Raw genomic sequence first — 19,504 nt, 5'->3', positions numbered from 1 at the left:
TCATCTTTAAAAAAAAAAGAAAAGAAAAGTGTATAGATCTAAGTGCACAGCTCGATAGCTTGCCACAAATGACATACCTGTGTAACCTACACCCGGATCAAGAAATGAAACATTCCCAGCCCCCCAAGAGTCCTGGGCCCCTATCCAGTCATTGCCCCCAACCCCAGCAGCCACTCCCCTGACTTCTAACAGGATTGATTAGTTCTGTTTGCCTTTTAAATTTGTATAAATACAGGGTGACTAATCATCCCAGTTTGCCTGGGATTGAGGTGGGACTTCTCAAGATGTGGGATTTTCAGTGCTAAAACTGGGAATGCCCCAGGAAAACTGTGACAAATCAGTCATCCTATATAAATGACACCATGCACACTGTGTGTGCCTTAGTGTGTAGTTTCTTTGACCCATCACGTCTATAAAATGTATGCTGTTGCATGCAGTTGCCATTTATCACTTTCATTGCTGTGTAGTATTCCATTGTGGGAATGTACCACACTTGTCCGTTTTATTGTTGATGGCCATTAAAGTTGCCTCTGGTTTTTGACTAGTATTAAAAGTGCTGCTCTGAGCATCCCGATCAGGTCTTTGGGTGAACAAATGAATGCCTGCTGCTCAATTTTAAGATGATGGTGACATTTTCAGCTCTCACTAGAATTGAGAAATGCCACTGCCTGCTGAAGTTCCCTGTGACCCCAAAAAGTCCAGAGTCTCACATCTGCTTCTGTCGTCAACAGGGTGGCTCCTATGGCCGAAGAACAATCTTGAGAGGCAATTCCGATGGTACTCTCGTCCTTTTCCTTAGTCATTTAGAACAATTCTGTGATCAGAAGAAAAGCCACCATGAAGTCCTCAAGGAAATCAAGCACCAACTGGTAGTACAATTGACCTTACAGGGGTTAGAAAACAAGGTCAAGATCCAGATGCTCCATGGCAGGCTCACCATCGAGGTGTCTGCAACACGGCAAAGCATCTCCTTTGAGGTGCTGCCCGCCTTCAATGCTCTGGGTGAGCACTCCGGGTGTGAGGGGGAGAAAAGCCAAGGAAAGGGAGGCCAGACAGTCATGTGGGTCCTCCAGGCTGGAGGCAGGGTAGCTACCACTGGTGCTTTCCACAATGCGAGACCACAGACCCCCAGGAGAAAAGAGTCTGTCCTACCCTGGGCTTACTCTGTTCTCTGCAACTTCTCCCCTATCTCCTAATTGACTTTGGAGAAAATGTTCTAGACTCTAGAATCTGAAGCAGAGCTTTTCAGACTGGAATGTGCCCATGAATCACCTGGAACCTTGTCAAAAAGCAGGTTGTGATTCAGGAAGTCTGAGCCAGGGCTGGTTTTGTATTTCTAACCAGCTCCATGATGATGACGATGCGTGTCCACAGACCACTCTTGAGGGTTGAGACTAGAGCCGATGTTGGTTAGAAGATGAGGATGGGGTAAACATCTGGGAAAAGTCCAGCTGGGGCGAGCACTTGAAGTCTGCCTCCTACCAGGTCAACACAAAGGCAACAACCTTCCATGATGTCTGTTTACCAGAGCTTGAGGGGCACCTCAAACCTAACTCCCGTCTCCCCAAGACCTGCCCACCTCCTGCATCTCTTGTCTTGGCAAATGTCCCCACAGTCCTGCCTGTCACCTAAACCAGGGATGTACCTCTGACTCCCCATCTCCTCACCTGCAGCTCACCACTGAGTCCTCCTGGTTCTGCTTAACTTGCTCTTGAGTTGGCTTCATTCCTCTCCCTTCCCACTGCTGCTTCCCTAGTCAAGGCCACCATCAGGGCTGGCCCAGATATGGCAATGTCCTCCTAATGGTCTCCCTGCCTTCTTTCTTACTCCACACCACAGCTGGAGGCTCTCTTTCCAAGCACAAAAATGATTTTGTCACACACTCTGCATTAAACCCTCTAACAGCTTCTCATTGCATTTAGGATTAGGAGCAAACTCCTCTGCAGGACAGGACTTTGACGATCTGGCGACTCCTGCTTACTTGCCTCTCTAGCATGACCACTCACCACCAATTAACTCTATGCTCCAGCCTCTCTGAACTTCACTAGGCTCCTCAAATGCACCATGCTCACTCGACTTGAGACTTTGGCCCATGCTGTTCCTTTGCCTGGAACATTTTTTCCCAAACTTTTATTTTTGGATAACTCCAGCTCATCATTTAAGTCCTCTGGCTCTGTACAGCTGAGTTAGATTTACCTCTTATATGCTGCAATAGCAATGTGTGCTTTCTCAGTCATGAGATTTGTCATTCATATGGAAATAATTTGTTTAGTTTTCTCTTCTCCTAAACTGTAAGCTCCACGAGGACAGGTACCATGAATGTCTTGTTCTTCTCTGATCTCTAGTACAATGTTCATTATAAATAATAGCTGCTGGATAGATGGATGGAAGGGTGGCTGACTGGCTGGCTGGATGAATGGATCATGGATGGATAAATGGATGAAAGGAAAATGGATGGATGAATGGATGGATGGATGGATGGATGGATGTGGATGGATAAGATTCAGCATAGTTACAGCTTAGTCTCAAGCACAAGTACACATAATCACAAACTTAAAGAATGCCACAGCTGAAATTCAACTCCTCATTAAACAAGTGGGCAAACAGAAGGAAAGAAATGTGCCCAGGGCTGCACAGCCAGTTACTGACAAAAAATAGAATAAAAGTCCAGGTCTTCTAAAACCCATGCCAGGGTGTCTTCATAGTTTTAAGGAATTTCTGGGTTATGAGGGAACTTTAAGAACAATTAATCCAACCATCATCTGATAGAGTGGAGACACACACACCCTAATGATTCATGTTCACAGAAAGGTGGCCTGATTCAGAGAAAAATGCACCTCTTTGAGAAGTAGGCAGCCCTGAGTTCTTATCTCAGCCCCACTACTTACCCATGTTCACCAACTGTACGATCAGACTGTAAACAACTAGCTTCTGGGGCCATTTGGATGCTAACGGTTGGGAGTGTGTGACTGCCTCAAACAAGGCCGGACATCAAAGTGGAGAAACATGCAGGACTCAGGATTCTGATGGAAAATCCTGTGTATTCTCCTCTTGACCAGAGCACTGTGGTCGGGGACCAGGCCAGAGCGCCCTCTGCTGGGTTCACTCCATCATGCAAGGATGGTGCGAGAAAGAGAAATGAACCCTCCCTCACATGTGGTACCAGAAGTCACCACCAGATGGTAGTAGAACTGCACATTCCAAACTAAGATCCCTCTTCTATAAGGAAGCAACAATGGCTGCTTTCTGAGAAAAATAACCTACAGGGAAATTTATAAATTGCTTTCTTTACTAAATATTAGCCTAACTAACGTGGCCTACTTTTTAAACCAGGTCCGGGCAATCTTCCTGCAACTCTGTGTCTCTTTCCACTGCCGTGTGCCACCAACACTCTCTCCCCATGGCCTTTGACCCACAGCAGGAAGTGCCTGTTTACTTGACTTCCTGATGTTTCCTTTTTCTCATCTGTAAATTAGCAGTAATAATTGTACTCACCTCACAAGAGTTTTGTGAGGGTTGTATGTTTCATCGTCCATAAAGAACTCAAACTGTGCCTGGCATGGAATAAGCAGTCCATAAATGTTAGCAATACTATTGTCTTTACAGAGGATAGAATGCACTTTTCCTCAACCTCCCTGCTTCCACGTGCCCAGAGCCATGTCAAGGGAGTCAGTAAATATCTGTTGGGGTGTATGAGAGAAACAAGCTGGTGCTTTCTCGTTCAGCTAGCCAGGATGGAAACCCGCTGATTAACTGGCCTGCATCTCAGACCTCCAGGGCCCTGCTCCCACTTTGTCTGACTCCTGAAAGTCCCTGAACCCTTGATTCCCTGAAATAGAATACCACTGGATGGGCTTGATAGCAGTATATACTGTATATGAGATGTGAAAACTTTATTTTCTTCCAGATGAATGCCCATTGCGCCAACACCAACAATTTTTAAAGAAACCGCCCTTTCCCTACTAATTCGAATTACCCCCTTTTATTGCACTTCTCATCCCTCTATTTAGTTCTGTGATGTTGTCTTAGGTCAACACCATACCATCTTCACTGTGGTCATTTTAGACTACGTTTTATTATCTTAGTAGGAAAAGCCACCCTTCATTACCTTTTATGTAAATGCACCCATCCTCCTACAGACTAAGCAATGGACGTGTGCTATCAAACTACGGCTGACTTAATCGTTGAGCCCCTCTGATCTCTGAGACCAGGTTACATGAATACTAAAATTCCTGTTTCTGTTTCACTTCAGGCTTGAGTGAGAATCCCAGCTCCAGGATCTACCGAGATCTCAAAAGATCTTTGGATAAGACAAAAGCCAGCCCCGGTGAGTTTTCAGTCTGCTTCACAGAACTCCAGGAGAAGTTTTTTAACAACTACCCCAGGAAACTGAAGGATTTGATCCTCTTGGTAAAGTACTGGTATCAACAGGTAATTTTCAAATTATAAATATGTTGTTATCATTCATTTCTTTTTTATTGAGATAATTTACATGCAGCAGAGTGCAACAATCTTAGTTATATAGGACAGCGCATTTTTTTACAGCCTCATTAACAACACTCAAATCAAAATAGGGAACATTTCCTACACCCCGGAAGGGACCTCAAGCCCACCACCAGTCAATAATCTCCCTAAACAAACCCCTATTGTAAAATCTGTCACCACAGATTAGTTTTTCTTGTTTTTAAATGATAAAAATGGGATCACACTGTACATATTTTGTGTCTGTCTCCTTTTCCTCAGCATTATGTCTAAGAAATTCACTCATGTTGCCGTAGCAGTTTTTCATTGTTTTATAGTGTTCTGTTATATACTATTCCATAATCTACCACATGCTTATCCATTCTACAGCTGATGGACATTTGGAGCATTTCCAAATTGGGGTTATTATACATTAGGTTACTATGGATATCCTCCTACGTGTCTTTTTGTGAATCTAAGCATTCATTTTTCTTGGGTAAATATGTAGGAGTGGAATTGCTAGGTCATAAGGTACATGTATATGTATGTGTGTATACATAGCCACATGGTATATATATATGTATGTATATATGTGTACATGTATGGACTATATATGGAATATATATATATTCCCCATATAAATATGTGTGTCACCATATATATATATTTTTATTTATTTATTTATTTATTTATCTGTAGTAAGTACTGCCAAGTAGTTTTCCAAAATGGCTGTACCGAATTACACTCCCATCAGCAATATATGAGAGTTTCCATTGCTTCACACCTTGCCAACACTTGCTATTTATTGTCAGTGAATTGAATCTCAGGCATTCTGGTGGGGAACAGTGACTTCTTACAGACGTCTGGTTTCTTGATTTCAGACCTCTAGCATGGGAGGACCTGGGTCCCCAAATTAGTCACTGCCCTTTTCTTCTTCCACAGTGCCAGAAAAAACTGGAGGATTTACCCTCACTGCCTCCATATGCTCTGGAGCTGCTTACGGTATATGCCTGGGAACAGGGGTGTGGAGCAGAAGACTTTGATATGGCTGAAGGCATCAGAACTGTTCTGGAGCTGACCAAGCAGCAGCAGCTGCTGTGTGTCTATTGGACAGTCAACTATGACTTTGAGGATGAGACCGTCAGGAACGTCCTACTGAACCAGCTCGGATCAGAGAGGTACCAAGCCTCCCCAGATCCTCTCCCTGTACCTGTTCATCTGCATGCCAGGCTGTGCCCTTTAGAATGAGGTCTCAGCCTTGCCCTGTCCAGCCAGTGATGCACCAAAAGACTGGCAGCCACAGTGGGGTTGGGGGTAGGGGAAAGAGGGTCTGTCTGAAAGAGGGAGGCCTAGCCATTGATTTTCACATTCCAAACCATCCCCATGTTTTGTCCCTAAAACAAACACTGGAGAGGAGTTTCCCTTATAATAGCAAGTTGCTAAAAGAGAAAAAAGGGTCGCGACATTAATGAATTTTATTTATTAGTAAGTAAAGCAGAGAATTCAGGGCCAGAGAGGCTAGATATCTTAGATGAAGCCCTTCAGTAGCTTAGAGGAACCACCAGCAACCAAAATCCACGTTACCAGATTCCCATTTGAGGCCTCTTTCTCCAAAACTGATTTTTTTTACCCATAAGAGGCTCAACTAATGTTTTTAATCTGATGGAATTTATAGGCCGGTAATCTTGGACCCAACTGATCCAACCAATAATGTGGGTCGCAACAGTAAGAAATGCTGGAAACTGCTGCAACAAGAGGCTCAAAACTGGTTGTGCTCTCCCAGCCTGAACAACGAGTTACCTCGACCATCTTGGGATGTTCTGGTGAGAGGATTTTCCAAATATAGCTTGTTTCATGCTGCAGGGAGGGTCCTCCTGGCACCCAGACTGTCTTGTCCATAAGTACCATGTATTAGTTTCCTGTGACTGCTGTAACAAAGTACCACATTCTGGGTCACTTATTCTCTTGTTGTTCTGGATGCTAGGAGTCCAAAATCAAGGTGTCGGTAGGGCCGTGCCCTCCCTGCGGGCACTAGGGAAGAATCCTTCCATGTCTCTCACAGCTTCTGGGGACTACTGGCAGTCCTTGGCTTGTGGCTGCATCACTCCAGTCTCTGCCTCTAATGTCTCGTGGCTTTCTCCCTGTGTGTCCTCACACCGTCTTCTCTCTGTGCGTGTCTGTCTCACTGTCTCTCTTCCAGTCTCTCTCCTCTTCTTGTAAGAACAATAGTCATACTGGATTAGGGCCCATCCTAATGACCTCATCTTAATTTGATTATATCTGTAAAGACCCTATTCCTAAGTAAGGTCACATTCACAGGTACTGTAGGTTGGAACTCCAGCACCTTTTAGGGGAACACAATTCAACTTGTAATATGCCACTAGGGGTATTAGTGATGTGACTGTGACGTGCAAGAGGGAACAGAGAGAAAGGGGATCCCCACAGATGAGAGGTTTCAATTAGTCTCGGCCAGAGAGAAATCAGGTGAGCAGGTGGTGACAGGTGAAATGGAACAGAGCCCAAGAGACGTAGGTGGCAGTCGCACCTGTGGGTGCTGGACAGGCTCTGAGCTCCATTCAGGCAGGTGTGGAGGGCATGAGTGAGAAGTGGGGCAGAAACAGGAGAACTAATTAAAGGACTGGCTGTGAAACAGATGCATTGGCTTTCTGCCTCCTGTCCCCAACAGAAGTAAATCTATCCACACGGAACTCCCCTGCACTCTCAGCCCTTATTAAAGCAGCGCAATCCAAGAAGTACATTTGCAGATTAGACCACTGAGTCCATTCAGCTTTTCTGGGCATCACAGTGGGGACAAATGTATCATTTGAGACCACACGGGCCAACCAAATTCTGCATTTCACAGGCACAGGACTAATTTATATCCAAATTATGGGAGGCAGGCGCTACATTCCATTGGCACAGAAATTTGAGGTCTCACCGAGCAAAAGTCTGGGAGGTAAATGAAGATGTAAATAAGCTGAACAAACTCATGAGGCCCTGGAAGTGAAGGAGTCTGTGAACAGGGAAATTCCCTAATCAGATCCAGAAGAATGACAGTGCTCTGAGCAGTCACCCCTGGATCCCCCACCCCGTGCCCCCACTTTCACTGGACTCCTGGTCTGTGCTCCCTGGCCTCAATTTTCCTGGCTTCCTAAAGACAGCTTTTTTCAAAACATTATTTCCCCCAACATTTTATTCTGGAAAGCTTTCAAACATATAGGAAAGTTGGAAAAATGTTTCAGTGAGCTCCTGTGTGCCCTTTACATAGATGCACAAGTGTGCAACATTTACCACATCTGCTGTTACCATTCACGAGCAAGCTTTCAAACATATAGGAAAGTTGGAAAAATGTTTCAGTGAGCTCCTGTGTGCCCTTTACGTAGATGCACAAGTGTGCAACATTTACCACATCTGCTGTTACCATTCACGAGTGTGTGTGTACACTTATTACCATTCTCATTCTCATTATTATTATAGTCACTATTTATACGGAGCCATTTGAGAGTAGGCTGCCAGACACCTCTTTACCCCTAAATGCTTTCATAGGGATCTCTGAGAACGAGGACATTCTCTTCAATAACCACCATGCCGGGATCAAATTCAGGAGATTAGGATCCATATATTATTATTGTCTAAATACAGTCCATTTTCAGAGTTTAACAATTATCCCAATTTAGGAGCACACATAGCATTTAGTTCTCCCACCTTTCCTAAACCATCCTTTGATACCTGCTTTGGCTGTATGTATTTATTTATTTATTTATTTAAAAGATGACCGGCAATGGGATCATAACCCTTAGCTTGGTGTCCTCAGCACCACACTCTCCCAAGTGAGCCACGGGCCGGCCCTTGTTTTTATTTTGCTACTGCATCAACTTCTGTTTCCAGAACTATGAGACCATCCCCCTCTCTACAGATATTGGAGACAATTCAGGCCCAGGATCCACTTCATAAGGAGGTCTAAGCAATGGAGGGCTCCCAAGCGCGCACGCACGCGCGCGCACACACACACACACACACGCGCGCACACACACACGCACACACACACACACACACACACACATGCCATGATATTCTGCACCAAGATTGACCTTCAACTTTCCAGCTGAGCACCCCTTCCCCCGCCCAGGTGAGTTGGCCCGTCTCCTCTGTGCTTACCAGCAAAAGGACAATGGCATCTGCATAAAACGGGGTATTCATTTCCTCTTACTGCTGTTAAAAAAAAATGCCCCAAACTTAATGGCTTAAAACAACACAAATGTATTATTACTGTTCTAGAGGTAAGCAGCCCAAAAATCAGTCTCACTGCACTGAAATCGAGGGGTTGGCAGGCCCTAGGGACGCAGGCATGTCCTTGCCTTTTTGAGCTTGGTTTGAAGCCCCTTCCTGCATCTTCAAAGCCAATAGCCTGGCATCTTTCAATGTCCCTGCTTCCATTGTCACATCTCCTTCTCCAACTCTGACCCTCCTGCCTACCTCCTATAAGGATGCTGTGGTTACATCAGGCCAACCTGGGAAATGCAGGATAATCTCTCCATCTCCAAACTGTAATCGCATCTGCTTCAGAGGGAGCATGGCCCTGCCAACACCTTGATCTAGGACTTTTGGCCTCCAGAACTGTGAGAGGATAAATTTCTGTTGTTTTAAGCCCTCCAGTTATAGTAACTTGTTACGGCAGCCCTAGAAGACTGATACAAGTGGGTACAGTGTGTTTAACAAAGGCCAATACATGGGCCGGCCCGGTGGCGCACTTGATAGAGTGCGGCACTTGGGAGCGCGGTGGCGCTCCTGCTGAGGGTTCGGATCCCATATAGAGACCAGTCAGCTCACTGGTTGAGCGCGGTGCAGGCGCGACACCGAGGGTTGTGATCCCATTGCCGGTCGCGGTACGGGCGCGACACTGAGGGTTGCGATCCCGTAACCGGTCACGAAAAAAGACAAAAAGGAAAAAAAAAAGTCTTCTGGAATATATTGAACAACTCTAAAAAAAAAAAACAAAGGCCAATACAACCTTAAAAAAGGAATAAATGTGATCATCAGAAATCTACAAAACCTGCAGTGAATGGGAAAATAAGGAAGGAACAGACAAATAGGTAAAGCAAAAAGGTGCTGGCCATTAGTAGGTGATGTCACACAGGAAGTGGAAAGTAGAGAGCAATTTGGAGCAGGGGCACTAACAACCTGTCAGGAGAAGGATCCAGATCACTCCTAGCGGGTAAGGAGGGGCATTTGGGAGGGTTTTTGTTTCTGGGGGATCTTGGGTACCACCCTAAACTCTCAGGTGTGTACTTAGGATATGTCAGTGCAATGACCAAAGAGATGGGGAAGTAGCCAACCTGAGGGTTGGAGAATAGGAGGGAGAGGTGGGCAGAGGGCCCAGAACAGGCAGGGAAGAAAGCCCTGCGGTCAGCTTGCAGGGGCCACTCACATCTGGGGTCTTCTGCCTTTCCCCAGCCAGCACCTCTCTTCTCGACCCTGGGCCATCGTCTAGATAAATTCATCAAGGACTTTCTCCAGCCTGACAAATGTTTCCTAGAACAGATTAGTATAGCTGTTGACATGATCTGTACATTCCTTAAAGAAAATTGCTTTCGACATTCAACTACCAAGATCCAGAAGATCATCAAGGTGAGCACTGGCCCTTCTTTAAGGGTATTTATTATACTGGAAGGGAGCTGGTGGTCATTGGAGCTCTCCAGGACTCATCTACCACCAGAAACTTGAGGAAAGGGAGCTGGGGAGCTCAGGGGACTAGGACACTGGTTTTCCATGGGGACTGTTGGCAGACTGCCTGTGTCGTAACAACACTTGAGGAAAGGGAGCTGGGGAGCTCAGGGGACTAGGACACTGGTTTTCCATGGGGACTGTTGACAGACTGCCTGTGTCATAACAACAGCCCTTTTCCTAGGGCTGCTGGCCATCCCTGCTGCTCGTGGGCTTGTAGACACATAACTCCAGTCTCTGTCTCTGTCTCCATATCACCTTCTCCTCTTGGGTGTCTTCTCCCCTTCTCTTCGAAGGACACTCATCATTGGATTTTGGGCCCGCGCTAATCCAGGATGATCTCATCCTGAGATCCTTAAGTTAATTACACCCACAAAAACCCTTTTCCAAATAGGTCACATTCAGGGTTCCCAGTGGACATATCTTTGGGGGCCACTATTTGACCCACTGCAGATTCTAAGCTTGTTGTATACTAAATCAGAAAGTGACCTCTTTCTTGTTTCAGTGACTAGAGCCCAATTCGCCCCGTCCGCTGAGCGAGAGATTCAGAGGATTAGATTGTTCTTGTCTGTGGCTCAAAGGCCATGGGCTGACACGCTTCCCTCTGTTTGTTGGTCACGTGACTAGGTAAACATGTGCCCATGATCACAAAAAGGGAGGGAAGAAAATGTGCAAAAACATCTGCAGTGATGTGAACACAGATCTGTGTGCGTCCTACACAGAGAGGGTCTGGGAAAGAGCATCACGAGCCCATGAGCAATGAGTAGCTGCCTCACTGAGGTTAATCAGAGCGAAAACAAGACTGAATTTGTGATCAGTGTTAGAATGGTTGAAGCATGCGTTTTCTCTCCTTCCTGAGACATCACTAGCATGATAGTAAATAAAGACGGAAAGGCATATGACACATCAAAGAAGAAAATAGGTAACATATGAAATTGCTGTCTGCTTGGAGCTGATCACAAGCTGGAAAGTTTTTTCTGCTGAAGTTGGGGGGGAAGATGCCACCTACAGAATATGAGGAGGGGGCTGTGGCTGGAGAGGGCCAGTGAAGCCCAGCAGAGGGCTGCGTGAAAGAAGTGGGCTGGAACAGGATGAATTGAGGATCTGTATACAGGAAAATAAAACACACACACACCCCTCACCTCCCTAACCCATGTAGCCAGGCATTTACTACCCATGGATAAAATAAACATTTCCCTAAGGAAACTGAATGAAGGAGGGGGAAGAAGAAGAGGAGGGAGGAAGTGGAGAAGCCTGTATGGCAGAGACATAAGTAGCCCACAAAGCCTTAAATATTCACTATCTGGCCCATTATAGACAGTGTGCTGACCTCTGTGCCTCAGTTATGAATAATCACCCAGTGATCCCCAGACTGCAGGAAGAAACTGATGAATCAAGGAACAGAGGAGAACTTTCAACGTAATAATTGCGTGCTGTTTGATTTCTTTAAATCACAGGAATTCAAATAAAGCTAGATATTCTTCAAGAGAAATCTTTAGGAAATTGACTTGAGAAGCAGGTAATTTATACCTAGCCTATCAGCTGTCTGAGCCTAAAGGGCATGAGAATAACTGCCTTTGGAAACGTATTGTCTATTAGTTTGTAACATTCTGCTTTGGACTCAGCCTTAACTGGACCCTAAGGTGGAACCTGCCCTTGGCAACCTCGTTAATTAGCCCAACTGGTGCCAGCCCCTGGGGGCGAGGGACTTGTGGTCCTAGAAATGCTGTATCTCAACTTTCCTGTCTTCACCAGGGAGGTTCCACCGCCAAAGGCACAGCTCTGAAGAGTGGCTCTGATGCCGACCTCGTCGTGTTCCCTGACTCGCTTAAAAGCTATACCTCCCAAAAAAGTGAGCGCAGCAGAATCATCAAGGAAATCCACGAACAGCTGGAAGCCTGTCGGCAGGAAATGCAGATGCAGTTTGAAGTGAAATTTGAGATTTCAAAATGGAAGAGAAGAGTGGCTCTGATGCCGACCTCGTCGTGTTCCCTGACTCGCTTAAAAGCTATACCTCCCCAAAAAGTGAGCGCAGCAGAATCATCAAGGAAATCCACAAACAGCTGGAAGCCTGTCGGCAGGAAATGCAGATGCAGTTTGAAGTGAAATTTGAGATTTCAAAATGGAAGACTCCCAGGGTGCTGAGCTTCTCTCTGAAATCCAAAATACTCAAGGAAAGCGTGGACTTCGATGTGCTACCTGCCTTTAATGCGCTAGGTAAAATGCCCCAGACCTTTAGCTTCTAAAGAGGAAGATTCTGGATTGTAGAAGTGAAGGTGGGCAGGAGTGGAGGAAAAACCTCATGACTTAGTAATGGGCTGTGAAAACATATACCACTCATGGGTCCAGGACCCATTAGTAATTATTAATATTTAATAACTTATTTAACATTAAATCTAAAATTGAATGATTAAGTGTATTTAATATTAGATTAAATGTTAATTTATTTAATAACTTATTTACTTAATAGCTTATTTAATATCAAATTTAAAATTAAATGGTTAATATTATTTTTAATATGAAATTAAATGTTTATTTAATATTAAATTTTTATTTAATGCTATTTGCTTATTTAATATTTATTTATTAATTAAATATTAATGCTGGCAGGTAGCATTAATTAATAATGGCAGTAATACCTTACACATATATGCCATTTTATTCTCATTTCTCATTGAAGTATCCAAGGACCACCAGGAGCCACATCTTATGCCCCCCCTGATATCATCCACCATATCTATGAAAGAATGGGGTGCACAGGGGTTCATACACATTTGCAGATAAGATACCTCAAGTACTAGTGAACGAAATTAAAGAACAGAATGTGGGGGGAATTCTGAGGTAAAGAGATGAGAAATCCGCTGTTTGCCTTTGATCTTAGGCAAAAATCTGCTAGAAATTCAGTTCATAGGTGACAGATACATAATGGTGTATTTTAAAAAGTCAAAGCTATTTCAGGCACTTTCCAAATCAAAATCATGAAGACTCTAGTACCTTCCCTCTGAATGGTTCTTAGTGTCTCTCAGAAAGGAACAACAGTATAGAATGGGGATCAGCAAATGTGTTTTTTGTAAAAGGCAAGACAGCAGATATTTTCAGCTTTGGGGAACATACAGTATCTGTCGCAACTACTCAACTCAGCTGTTGTAGCACGAAAGCAGCCACGCATGATATGTAAACAAATGGATGTGGCTGTGTTTCAATAAAACTTTATTTACACAGAGGGCTGGATTTAGCCCAGGGGCCATGTTTGCAAAATACAGATCAGCTGCAAAAAGTCTTTCTGCAATAATGAAAATGTCCTATATCTGTGTTCTATATCTACTGAGAACTTGAAATGTGGCTTATACAATTAAGGGCCTAAATTTTAAATTTTATTTGAACACAAATAGCCACATCGGCTGGTGGCTGCCATGTTGGACAGTGCAGGTCTAGATAATACTTTAATAATACCACCTTCACTCATGTAGACCATATAATTTTTAAAAAATGTCTCATTACTCTGAAGTTGCTCCCTGTATCTTAGACAACAGTGATTCAAATACACTAATACCATTCAAAGTAAGTTCCTAGAATTAAATTGTTTGTCAAAAATGTTTTAAATCTGTTACTATACATATTAAGGCATGATGTAAATATGTTCCCTGCTAGGTCAACTAAATTCTGGCTGCACACCCAGCCCCAGGGTCTATGATGAGCTCATTGGTCTATATAAATCCTCAGACACCCTGGGGGGAGAGTTTTCCACCTGTTTCACGGAGCTGCAGCGCAACTTCGTTGTTTCCCTGCCAACCAAACTGAAGGATTTAATTCGCCTGGTGAAGCATTGGTACAAACAGGTATGACAGCCCTCGTTCTGGCCACCTGGTTATTATTTTTACTTGTAAGTTGTGACCATTAAGCCAACATTTACCAAGTGCCCCATGTGCCCACACTCTCCCATACTGGGGGCTGAGCCACTTTAGGGGAATCTGCTGACTCCTTAAACCCTGGTTATCTTTGTAGAGTGCCCATCACTAACCCCATTAATTTGGGTCAGGTGTAGAGCACCTTCTATCACCAAAGCTGCTACTCAAGGTTTATTTTGCCCTTGAACTGGCTAAAGAATTCTACAGGAATACAAATTATCTTGCCTACGAAGGGTGCATGGAAGTTGGTATTTATATGCCTACAAATTGTCAGTATGGCTTTGCTGCTGCTAGGTGCCCATGAGTAATAGACATGGATGCTGCCTCTTAGAAGGCAGGTTGAAGCTATAGGCGGTACTGGGGCTTCCCTTGCTGTAGTGGTTAGCCTCCCCACACTCGTATCAACTGCTTGCACACAGGTAGTTTCTGTGTATAGTCAGCCCTCCAATCTGTGGGTTCCACATTCATGGGTTCCACCAACCACAGATCAAATATACTGTAATCAGGCAGAAAACAATCAAAAATAACAATACAACAGTGAAAAATAATACAAAATGTAAAATACAGTAAAATAACTATATAGCATTTATGTTGTATTAGTGTTACAGGGCACACTGAGCTCCTGGCTAAGGCTCCCCCAAATTGATACCAAACTCACAGGTCTGGCTGCTTGTCCCCAGACAAAAGCAAAGCACTCAAAAGTCAGATGTTGGTGGAAATGGAAGTCAGTTTTTATGCAGGAATACCAGTGACCTGAGGAGAGATGTTGGGCCAACCCATCTCTCTGGTAAACCTGAAGGAGAATGGCCAGGCTAAAGCATCTCAAAGACTCAGGTTTACTGAGGGGTTTTTAAAGAGGGGGATGAGGGAATGGAACGTGGGAAATGAAAAGCAGAAGGGAGGGGCACGTGAGCAGTGAGGGCTCCACGCAAGGTCTCAAGTGCAAGGTCTCGCCAAGATTCCGTCCGGTTTCTGCTCCCGTCCATATCTCATGGTCTGGGTAGTACATGCAAGTCTACAGCTTCAGGCTGGCTGGAAAACAACTTTACGTGCATACAAATAATGTCATCTTGCCCCGTAACCAAGGTTCCAAATATCAAATAACCACAGGAAAAGAGGGAACTCAGAGAAATGCATGCTAAGAAAAAAGCTGTGTTCTTTTAAAATCTTTTAGAGCCCAGGTGATTTTAGGTCCCAACATAGCTTCAGTCCTGCTCACTCCAACTTTAGGTATTATAAGTAATCTAGAGATGATTTAAAGTATATAGGAGGATGTGCATAGGTTATATGCAAATATTATGTCATTTTATAGAAGGGACTTGAGCATTTGTGGATCTTGGTATCCATGGGGGTCCTGGAAACAATCCCTCACAGAAACCAAGGAACGACTGTATTTTCATGATGGCAAATATGAAGCACAATATCATCTTCCTGAGATGTCACCTGCTCTGCAAGGTTGTTAGGAGGATTAGGAATGATGTTGGTAAAAACGCATTGGCCCGTAATTAGCATGCTGTTTGTTTCTAGTAAACCACAGCTATATTGTTATCCTAGGAAGGCATATATAGCCAAAAGCACAACAAAGAAACCTGTGTGTGCTGCTTACCAGCTGCTAGATGAACTGAAAACCTACACTGTTTAGACCTCTGAGCTATAGAGCGCCAGCCCACCAGCCTTGCACTGTGACTCAGTTGCCCTGCTGTGGTCCCAGCAGTCTTTAACTCTCGCTGAGCTCCTTGAACTTCTCTGCCTTACCGTGTCATCTAATGTCTCCACTCTTCTTTCAGTGTGAAAGGAAACTAAAGTCAAAGGGGTCTTTGCCCCCAAAATATGCCTTGGAGCTGCTCACTATCTATGCCTGGGAGCAGGGGAGCAGGATACAGGATTTTGACACCGCTGAAGGTTTCCGGACAGTTCTGGAGTTGGTCACAAAATATCAGCAGCTCTGCATCTTCTGGACAGTCAATTACAACTTTGAAGATGAGACCTTGAGGAAGTTCCTACTGACCCAGATCCAGAAAACCAGGTGCCCTAACCAGCCCTCTCCTTTTCTTAACCTGATTCCCTTCAATACTGTTTCAGTGACCTGGATTCACCTCCCCTGGGGTCATGATTCATTCTTTCTGTGAAATTGAGGGGAAAGTGCTAACCAACAGAATCTCATACTGTCTCTAGGGATAAAATCCTAGGGAGACAGGAAAAAACATCCAGAAAGAATAGAGAAGGAAGGACCAAGGCACGAGGTCCCTGAATTGCTTTCATCTTTCTAGGTCAGAAGGAAAAGCGTGAATTCATTATCAGGTCTAAGGGGTGTGGAAGTTGGGTGTGTCCTGAGAATTAATGCTGTTATTCATGAGATGATTTATCCTGCAGGGGTTGCATTATCTACCCTTTCTACTTCCAGACTTTCAAAAATAGTAAGAAATCTCAGTACATCTGTTCAGTGCTACCAACAGGGGACAAAATCAATAGAAACAATAGGAAAGGAAAGAGAGAAAGTAAGAGCATTGAGAAAGAATAGAGAAGTAAGAGAGAGAAGCTACTGCAGGTTGCCTGCCTGCAGGTGCTGGCCTTCTCGGCAACGTTGTGTTTGATTAAATTGTACATTGTATTTCAACTGACCTCGCATGAAGGAGATATTTACATTATGTCTTCATGTGTATTGTAATTAACAACTTTCCAAACACTTTTGACAACTATAACTTAATTCCAGGGAATGACTCTGAACCGTATTAGTATATTTGAATTACTTACATCTAAGCTACAAGGGCACATTATTTTACTGCTGAAAGTAGGATGGGCCCCCAATTCTGAAGCCACTGATTTTGGAATGAACCCTCTAATGCCTTCTAACCTCTCATTTAGGCCTGTGATCTTGGACCCAGCGGAACCTACTGGTGATGTGGGTGGAGGGGACCGTTGGTGTTGGCATCTTCTGGCAAAAGAAGCTAAGGAATGGTTGTCGTCTCTCTGCTTCAAAGATGGGACTGGAGACCCAATACAGCCATGGAAAGTGCCAGTAAGAGTAATCTAAGGGAAATGGCTTCTGGAGATAGCCTTGTAACAGGTTTGAATCAAAGAACTTCCTTCTCCTGCTATAGCAACTTGAAATTAATTCAGCCACAAATGACAGAATACCCAACTGGCAGATTAGGCAATTGCCTCCACCCCCTTACAAGTAATCCTAAGCAGGCAACCCAGGATTCATGCAAGAGCTCGGTAGAACTTTCTCCCTCTGCAGATTTTCTCTACCACAGGACTAGTGACATTTGGGGTTTGATAGTGCTTTGTTGGGGTAGGGGACTATTCTGTGCATTGTGGAATGCTGAGCAGTGTCCTGGCCTCTACCCATTAGATACCAGTAGCACCCCCTACCCCACAGTGTGACAATCAAAAGTGTCTCTAGACATTGACAAATGTGCCCTGGGGAACACAGCTCTTTCTGGCTTTTGGGTCTTGGTTCCACTCTCTTTAGTTGTTGACTTTAGTACTCATGGCCCTACTGCACCTCCAGGTGGTAGGTTCATGATCCAGGCAGGAAAATCAGAAAGGGGAAGATGCCCGAAAGTCAGGAACACAGAGATTTTATTAGAAGCCTCATCCAGCAAATTCTCTTACATTTCATTGCCCGGAACAGTCACACGGCTACCCATAACTTGAAGGTGGCTACGGAGAAGGAGAATGAGGATGATTGTGGATGCAGATTGGTCAGTCACCCAAGAGTGTCTGCCACATTTGTCCAAAGCTCCCCGTCCTACCAAGACAAACTTGGTACATCCCACCAGGATATACTCCCACCAGGTACACTGGGTTCTCCCCAACCAGCTTCTTTCTTTAAAGCAAGGTTTCTCAACCTTGGCACTATTGACATCTTGGGTCAGATAATTCTTTGTTTAAGGGGCTGTCCTGTACATTGTAAGATGCTGAGCAGCATCCCAGGTCTCTACCCACTAGATGTACCCAGTTGTGACAATAGAAAATGTCTTGAGACATCATCATGTGTCCTCTGGGAAGCAAATTGCTCCTGGGTGAAAACCCTTGTTTTAGAGGAATCCCCCTGCCTCCAACCCCAGGGTCAGCTCTACTTATCAAGATCTGTTCTCTCTCTCTCTCTCTCTCTCTCTCTCTCTCTCTCCTCTCTTTCCCCCTGACTCTATTAACCAATAGTTGTAACTGCTCAGGAAACATTGTCCTCCCACATATATTTCTTTCTTTTGTAGACAATGCAAACACCAGGAAGTTGTGGAGCTAGAATATATCCTATTGTCAATGAGATGTTCTCATTCAGAACTCATAGAATCCTGGAATAACAATGCTAGAAGAAGACATCTGGCAATGGCTTTTAAAGAATTGGTTCACCGTGTAAAAGAGTAACCCAAATTCATTCTCCTCTTGATGATCACTAACCCATCCTTTGCTTCTTGGACTCTTCCTGAAATCCAAACTGTGAAGTTCCTCATAAAATCTTCCCTGGCTGAACCCCCACTCTGTGAGTGACCTACATTTAAAAATATTTGCTCTGGGCTGGCCCTGTGGCTCACTCGGGAGAGTGCGGTGCTGATAACACCAAGGCCAAGGGTTCGGATCCCACATAGGGATGGCCGGTTAGCTCACTGGGTGAGCGTGGTGCTGACAACACCAAGTCAAGGGTTAAGATCCCCTTACCAGTCATCTTTAAAAAAAAATAAATAAATAAAAATAAAAATAAAAATAAAAATATTTGCTCTTATCCAGCTTTATGTGCACCATATTTCTTTCAACCATTCTGTGTTTTTCTAATCAGTGCCTCCCTTTTCCTTCAAGTCTTAAAAAGGAATCTTTCTGTGTCTCCACAGTGAAGCCATTTACCTGTCCCTTGGTTCCCGCAACTCTGTGATCTTGCTCTCATAATCATTCACCTCTGTCTCCTTCCCTCTGTATACAAAACTCTTTCTGCCTCTGTCAACACAGAGGTCTCCCAAGCCAGCAGCCAGCCAGCACTTTCATTAGACCTTTAAACCCTCCCAAGGCTTGGACTATAACTGTCGCCTTATATATATGTATATATAGACAACAGTTGTCTTTTTCTTCTGAGCCCGCCTTCATCCTGCCACCCAGGAGTATCTTCTTGCCAAATCTAAAGGCTTCAAAGATACTTGAAGGTCTAAGTGTTTTAACCTCATCTACCCCCACTTAAGTTTTATTACTGCTGCATTACGAATTGTGATATAGTAAAGAAGATATTTGGCTTCTGTGCCCAGTTTCTGGCACAAAGCTTCAAAAACCCTTGGAATCTCCTGATAGGAGTGTCTTTTGTATTCACAACAGGCCCCCTTCAATCATCCCTGAGTTTATGCTACCAAGGTGACACATGGGCCCTAGTTTCAAGGGAGGAGCTGGCCATGTCAGAAAGATCAAGCATGTGATTAGAG

At 44.3% G+C, this 19,504-nt stretch overlaps 1 protein-coding gene across 1 annotated transcript; it reads left to right on the top strand.

The window, feature by feature from the left end:
• The first annotated feature begins 623 nt into the window (after positions 1-623).
• OAS2 (2'-5'-oligoadenylate synthetase 2, 69/71kDa) lies at positions 624-18,639 on the top strand. Its single transcript, XM_008592178.1, has 11 exons — positions 624-1,002; positions 4,253-4,431; positions 5,404-5,639; positions 6,137-6,284; positions 9,916-10,089; positions 11,941-12,114; positions 12,282-12,402; positions 13,837-14,024; positions 15,881-16,119; positions 16,959-17,112; positions 18,314-18,639. Exons 1-11 carry the CDS (start codon positions 624-626, stop codon positions 18,401-18,403), a joined length of 2,082 nt encoding a protein of 693 aa, XP_008590400.1. The 3' UTR covers positions 18,404-18,639.
• Positions 18,640-19,504: the final 865 nt, after the last annotated feature.

The sequence above is a fragment of the Galeopterus variegatus genome, unplaced genomic scaffold, assembly GCF_000696425.1.
Source record: "Galeopterus variegatus unplaced genomic scaffold, G_variegatus-3.0.2 Scaffold7637, whole genome shotgun sequence".
Classification (NCBI taxonomy): Eukaryota; Metazoa; Chordata; class Mammalia; order Dermoptera; family Cynocephalidae; genus Galeopterus; species Galeopterus variegatus.
Note: the sequence above shows the minus strand (reverse complement) of the source record. Positions and strands in the feature narration are given on the sequence as shown.

Excerpts from the sequence above, each read along its gene's own strand:
- OAS2 (XM_008592178.1), top strand. The coding sequence starts at position 624 with ATGGTGACATTTTCAGCTCTCACTAGAATTGAGAAATGCCACTGCCTG. Across the intron at positions 1,003-4,252 it reads GCCCGCCTTCAATGCTCTGG|GCTTGAGTGAGAATCCCAGC; the intron begins GTGAGCACTCCG and ends GTTTCACTTCAG. Across the intron at positions 16,120-16,958 it reads ACCCAGATCCAGAAAACCAG|GCCTGTGATCTTGGACCCAG; the intron begins GTGCCCTAACCA and ends CCTCTCATTTAG.